General features: G+C 49.8%; 1 protein-coding gene across 1 annotated transcript in view; it reads right to left on the bottom strand.

Annotated features, from left to right (window-relative positions):
- Positions 1-4,130, bottom strand: part of ANXA5 (annexin A5) — a 46,390-nt gene extending 42,260 nt beyond the window's left edge. Inside the window, exons 1-2 of the mRNA XM_007495539.3 lie at positions 3,878-4,130; positions 3,241-3,280 (exon numbers count right to left, since the gene is read on the bottom strand). Of these exons, the coding sequence (XP_007495601.1) occupies positions 3,241-3,243 (3 nt within the window). The 5' untranslated portion in view covers positions 3,244-3,280; positions 3,878-4,130. The remainder of the gene's footprint in view (positions 1-3,240; positions 3,281-3,877) is intronic.
- Between the last annotated feature and the right edge of the window lie 2,831 nt (positions 4,131-6,961).

A 6,961-nucleotide genomic window follows, 5' to 3' on the forward strand; every position in this document is an offset into this window, starting at 1 on the left:
TTACTTCTCTTGTGTTCTCTTCTCCCCCATCCCTCCCTTCCTACCCTCCTCACCCCATCCCACCCCCATCCAGCGGGAGAGACCACTGGACTAAGGATCTTCCCCAGTGCAGCCAGTCCAGGCCCAAGTCTAACACTCTCCTATTGCCTTTGGCAAGAGTCAGAGGAGCACAGTCATCAGATGATCCTTCAGGGGCCCTTTCCAATCTAACAGCTGAATTTTGCAAAGGAGGAAACTGAGGCCAAAGGGGAAGTGACTGGAATTCTCGCAGTCATTTCAGTACAATTAGCATGCTCCTCCAGGGTCAGGGAAGCTCCTCACGGTTCTGCCAACACCTTATGCTATCATAAGCATCGATAAATGTTGTATGGTCCATTGCCTTAAAGCTATTTCCCATGAACCTGGCCAATATGCCTGTCTTTAAAGCTGTGTGGGATCAGTTGTCAGCCTGGGAATAAAGAGTCTCTCAAATGAAAGGCAACTGATTGAAAACCATTGGCCCATCCACTGGAAAAGAAAGAAATGGAAGAGGAGGTTGGGCATGGTGGGGGATTAAGCTTTGGGGCCAGTCAATCATCAAGCAGATTACCACTCCTGTAAAAGGAGCTTATCTATGGCAGGGAGGATGGCCAATGCCATCTCACAGGATGTCCTTCATCAAAAATGGCAAGGGCAGGGGGCAGCTGGGTAGCTCAGTGGATGGAGAGCCAGGCCTAGAGACGGGAGGTCCTAGGTTCAAATCTGGCCTCAGACAGTTCTCAGCTGTGGGACCCTGGGCAAGTCACTTGACCCCCATTGCCTAGCCCTTACACTCTTCTGCCTTGGAGCCAATACATAGTATTGACTCCAAGACAGAAGGTAAAGGTTTAAAAAAAATGGCAAGGGCAAACTCAGTTTCCACTCCTGGGAACAGGAGAACCTGATCTCCCTTCTGGGTGGCATTCAAAATGGGGACATAGAAACAAGGATAATGGAAGCATTATGAAAACTGGACTGGGCCACCTTTGTGTGGATTGCTATTTGGCCATACACCGTGGAGGAATTTACTGTGAAACCCAGGCCTTTTCTTCCCTTGGATGACCGAAAATGAGTTCTATTGTCCCAGATGAACTTCCATAGAGGGAATATGGATGGAAGCATTCCAAATCGCGTTTTATAAATTAAAAAAACACAACACCCTCCTCACTGGACTAGATAATGTGACTGTTTTTTTAAGGAGGAATGTGCTATATTGGGAAAGCACAGTAACGCCAGAGTCAGAGATAACAGTCAGACCTAGGATTTCTTTTTTGTTTTAAACCTTTACTTTCTGTCTTAGTAACAACTCAAAAAGAGAAGGACGAAGGCTAGGCAAACAGAGTTGAGTGACTTACCCAGGGTCAAAGCTGGGAAATTTCTGAGGTCAAACTTGAACCTAGGTCCTCCTGACCCACGGCCTGGATCTCTATGCACTGTGCCACCTAGCTGCCCCAGGTCTAGGATTTCAATGGTACAGAGAACTCCCAAAAAAGGAGGCTCCCTCTGTCAATGAAGGTCAGTGTTTCTGACCATTAAAAAGTGCTTAGGGACACTTAAAAAGAGCTAGAGGGCCCAGTAGATTGAGAATCAGGCCCAGAGGTCTGACCTCAAGACAATTCCTGGCTGCGTGACTCTGGGCAAGTCATTTAACCCCATTGCCTGCTCTGATACACAGTGTTGATTCTAAGACGGAAAAGAAAAAGTGCTTACAATCCTGAAAAGTGATGGGATTTGCCCAGTCAGTGTGGGGCAAAGGCAGCACTTTAATGGCTTCAAGGCCAGCTCTCTTTCCACCACTCTCCATCCTAACACTGCCCTGTTGTTGGAGGATCTAGATTCAAATCTTCATGTGTAGGTGCCTTAGAACAAGTGACTATTCCTCCAGTTCTCAACTTCCTCATCTGCGAAATAAGACTAGCAGCAGCACAGTGGATAGAGTGCCAGACCTGGAGTCAGAAAGTCTTGGGTTCAAATCTGGCTTCAGACCCTGGGCAAGTCACTTGACCCTCCTGTCTAACCCCTACCACTCTTCTGTCTTAGGAAAAATAAATCTGAAGAAAAGAATGACTACTAGGACCGGAGTTAAGGGTTGGGAAAAATGAGGAAGGTGGGCTAGGCTGACACCTGAGGTTCCTCTTCATTGGGACGTGGGTCCATGTATGTGTATGCTCGTGTGTGTACAGACATAAAATGAGGGCTGGGGTTCCAGGCAAGTTCTAAAACTCTGGCATCAGTCAGGACTGTCGCACTCAGGGTGGCAAAGAAAGTCAGAACTCGTCTCACCAGTTTCCACCAAGTGGAACAACTGAAAGCTCTAAAACCCGCACTTTGGGGGATGGTTTTCCTCCCAGCTCTAGAGGGCTGAGCCCGAAGTCCTTCCTTACTCCTCTGGAAAAATCAGTCCCCACCCACGGGGTGGAAACCTAAGAAATGGCCTAAAAATGAAAGGCAGGGGGAGGAAAACGCTCAGCTCACATGACCATGAGGAGCTGGGCTGGCAGCAGCCTGGGGGAGGGCCCACTTTTACACACAGAGGAGGAGGAAAGGAAAGGGAGGGACTGTTTGGGGAGCAGGGAACCACCCAAATCTCTGCCTCCGGGCCCTAACTGTACTTCCACTCACCCAAAGCTGCTTGGCCTGCCTCGGCAAAGCAGAAGGACCAAGGTGTAAGAGAAGGAAGAAAAAGAAAGGGGGAGACGGAGGTCCCAGTGGAAGAGCCAGCGGTTGGCCTAAACTCCTTTAATGTGGGCTTTCACTTGCCCTCCTTAAACAGTTCACCGTGGGGGAGTGCAAAGAGCCCTAATCTTAGCAGCAGAAGCCCTGGCTTTGAAGGCCTGTGCTCAGTTTCCTTCTCTGTAAAGTGAGGCAGTGGGATACGATGCCTGTTCTTAAGATCCCTTCTTGCTCTAAATCTAGGATCATTAGGGGCAGGCTGGGAACTCCCGGGATGAGGAAACCCTTTCTCGATGAAAGTTGGCACCTTCTCTGCAACTTCCAGGCATCCAGAGCTGCTGGGAGCCCTGAGAAGCTGTAACCTGCCCAGGGTCACTGGATACTAGAGCCAGGTGGAGGCTGGGTCTTTCTGCCTCCAAAGCCGGCTCTCTAACCACTGGGCAACACTGGCCTGGAATGATATTAGCTGCCTGATCCCTAAAACAGGAAAAATCCTTTGCTCAGTTTCGACAATGTTAAACAGGAGCTTGGGAAAGGAACGGACATTACCATGGCGCTCTCTGGGACGGAGGGAAAAGCTGGACAGGACCTAGGACAGAACAAAGCAGTGGGCCAGGTTAGCAGGATCTCAAGCACCCAGCTCTCCCACTTACTCCCCCCCGCCCCCCAGGGGAGAGCTGCAAAGCTCAACCCCAGGAAATGAATGAATACGCGGCATCCCTGCGTCCGGGAGAGACCAGGGGAGTGGCACCAAGAAGGCCCCAGCCAGAAGCCAAGACAGCGTGGTGCCCCACCCCTGCTCCCCATGCGAAGGATGGGAGGGCTGGGAGGAATCTTGGGGGCCACCTAGCCACAGGACTTCGAGCCGGAAGAGTGCTCAAAGGCCACCTAGTGCACTCCAGGCCCGCCAACAAGGAGACCCCAATGATGAACTGATTTGTCCAGTTACACTGGAGTGCCCGAGGTGATATTTGAACGCGAGTCCCTTGTTCTCTCCACCCTGACATTCCGACATCCTTCTTTTGTAGACTTGGAACCCGAGGCTCGGGAGGGGAAGGGGCTGGTCTAAAGTCCCACCGTCAGCAGGTGGCCGAACTGGAACTTGAACTCAGGACTCACGGATCCCGACAACTCTCAATACACCCGAGGCCATCCGGGCTCACTCCGTCTCTCGGGGATGACTTACCCGCAAAGTCTGCTTCTCCGAAGTGCCGGGGGCGGCCGGGACTGCGCTGGAGGGCACTGGGCTGTGCAGGACGGGACGGGCGGCGGGCCGGGATACCACAGTAGAGAGACGTGGCGCGGCGGAGGATTGACACAGACTCCACTGCAACCCCAAGCCCGGGCCGGCCCCACCCGGGTCGCCGGCCCCGCCCCCCCGGGCCGGCCCGCCCCGGCCTGCCCGGGCGCCTGCGCTGCTTCTGGCGCCGGGCTGGATCGGGGCTAACGCAGAGCGGGGCGGGGTCTGTGCCGGCCTGGGGGGCCAGGAGACTAGTCGGAGGGCCGATGGAGGCCTGCGTCCCCCACGCAGTCTCCTCCTCTTGGTCTAGACAACCCTCCCCCCTCCCGCCACTGGCCCAGCCCCAAGGTCAGAGTGGCCGGACTGGGACGCCCTTGACCGCCAGGGTGGAGACAGAATAGATAGAAAGGAGCTTCCCAGAAGCCTCCTGGCGAAAAGTTCCTCCAAAGATCGCTGTAGGTAGCACCTTCGAATCATAGCGACTTTGCAGGATGCTCTCCGGGAGCGCTGCGTCTGGAATCCAAGAGCCGGGGCTTCCGAGCCGGGGGATCTAGCGGGGCCTCAGCTTCCTGGTCTGTGCAATGGGAGAGATGGTGTCGGGAGCCCTTCAGCTCTCCATACTACATACATACAAAGCCCTTCATTCTATATACATCGAGACGCGGACTCTAAGCCTTTTCAGCCAGTCAACCAGCCGGTCGCTACTGTCAAGGCCAGAGGGCCGATCTAAAAGCCCGCGAAGGGGAAGCTTCACCGCTGTAAACCTCCTCTGGGCTGGAGCTGTCCAAACCGGGAATGCCTTGGCTTAGGAGGTCGTGGGGGGTCTTTCTTGATGGGGGTCTCCAATATCACTTTTGCAATCCATGTTCAGCTGTGATTTGGTTCCCGTGGCCTCGAAAGGCCTTCATGCCTTGAGGGTCTCTGGTTCTCGCCGATGGCTCCTGGCCAATCCTTTAATTTTACAGATGAGGAAACTGAGATCCAGGAACGTTCACTGACTTGCTCAAGGTCACCATCAGTCACTTACTATGTGCTTGGCACAAGTACTAAATGGCAGACTTTACTTAGCTAGCCAGCAAAGTCTTTTTCTCATCCATTGCCACAGGAACATTCATTCAAAGTTCTCACCAATTGCTTAAGTCCCTAAGGAATTTCTTTTGCACTCATACTAAGGTGTGAATGACAGAATCATAACCTTACAATCACTGCTGGTGGTTTAAAAGTCTGGGGATGGGAGCAACTAGGTGGGTTGAAAGTCAGTCCTAGAGCCTGGAGACCTGGGTTCAAATCAGACCTCACTCTTCCTAGCTGTGTGACCCTGTGCAAGTCACTTAACCCCCATTTCCTAGCCCTTACCACTCTTTTGCCTTGGAACTAACACACAGTATTAATTCTAAGATGGAAGGTAAGAGTTTGGTTTGTTTATTTTTTTAAGTCTGAAGATCACTGGATTAAGAGCTGAAAAAAAATCTTTAGACATCATCTAGTCCAACTGTCTCGTTTTCACAAAGGAGGAAACTGAGGAAATGCAGAGAGAGCATGACTTGCACAAGGTCACACAGGGAGTAATTAACAAAGATAAATTTCTAATTCTCTGAATCAAAGGAATCTCCAGTTGGTAGAATGCGTTGGGGGTGGGAGTCATCTTTTGAGCCACGGATTTTCCCAAGAGTCCCTTCACCAACAGTCAGTTGTGCCCTACAAATTGGGGGGTTCTTGAACCTGTTTGGAGCTCTCTTGAAAAAGACACTGGAGTGGTTTGCCATTTCCTTCTCCAGCTCATTTGACAGATGAGGAAACCAAGGCAAATGGTGTCAAGAAATTTGCCCTAAAATGACTGTCCGAGGTCAGATTTGAACTCAGGAGCAAGACTTTCTGACTCCAGGCCTGACACTCTATCCACTGGGCCACCTAACTGCCCTGCCCTACTTCTGAAAAATTTCCACTTCCTCTACTATGTTGGTGCTGAGCATACAAAGTGAATGGGAGGCTTTGAGCAAGACAGAAGAGGGAATGGGTCAAGCCTAAGCTTCTAAGCTCAAAATCAACACATCTATAGTATGTGTGGGGCATTTATTATGGAGAAGAAAAATGAAGCCATCTGTGTCTTGGTCCCATACATGTCAGAAGGGCTTATTAATGACCTTGATCCCAGGATCTCAGCGGAGAACTGAAAAGTCTCTCTGCCCCAAACAGTTCTACTTATAATGTTACAGGAATAAGGAAACAGACAAAATCCTGCCGAGAGGCTGAGGAACATTTAGTTGAGGGATTCATCAAATGCCAATACAGAAAGATTACTGTGCATAGCTTCTTTCTTCCTTGGAAACCAAAGCAGGATTGGGGAATGGCTGGCCAAGTGGTGGTATATGATTTTAGTGGAATGTAAGGAATGATCAGAAAGATGATTTAAGAAAATCCTGGAAAGACCTGCATGAACTGATGCAAAGTGTAGTGAGTAGAACCACTGGAACATTACATAGAGAAGCAGCAGGATTATGTGATAAACAGTTTGAATGACTTGGCTCTTCTTCTTTTTTTTTTTATAAACCCCTTACCTTCCATCTTAGAATCAGTACTGTGTATTGGTTCCAAGGCAGAAGAGCAGTAAGGACAGGCAATGGAGGTTCAGTGACTTGCCCAGGGTCACACAGCTGGGAAGTATCAGAAACCAGATTGACCCAAAGACCTTCCTTTCTCTGAAGCTCTCAATCCACTGAGTCATCTAACTACCCCTTAGCTATTTTTAACAATAAAGTGATCTAAAACAAGCCTCAAGGACTAATAATTAAAAAAAAAAAGTCATCTGCCTCCAGAGATAGAACTGGTAGAATCTGAATACAGATTATTTCTTCACTTTTCTTTTGCTTGTTCAAGTTTTGGAAGTTTTTTGTTTTTGTTTTTTGTTTTTTGTTTGTTTTTTTTTCACAAAATTACTAATATGGAAAGATGTTTTACACTATTACATAGGAAATTATATCAAATTGCTTGCCATCTCAGGGAGGAGGAATGGGAGAGAGGAAGAGTGAG

Source organism: Monodelphis domestica, chromosome 6 (assembly GCF_027887165.1).
Source record: "Monodelphis domestica isolate mMonDom1 chromosome 6, mMonDom1.pri, whole genome shotgun sequence".
NCBI classification, from domain to species: domain Eukaryota; kingdom Metazoa; phylum Chordata; class Mammalia; order Didelphimorphia; family Didelphidae; genus Monodelphis; species Monodelphis domestica.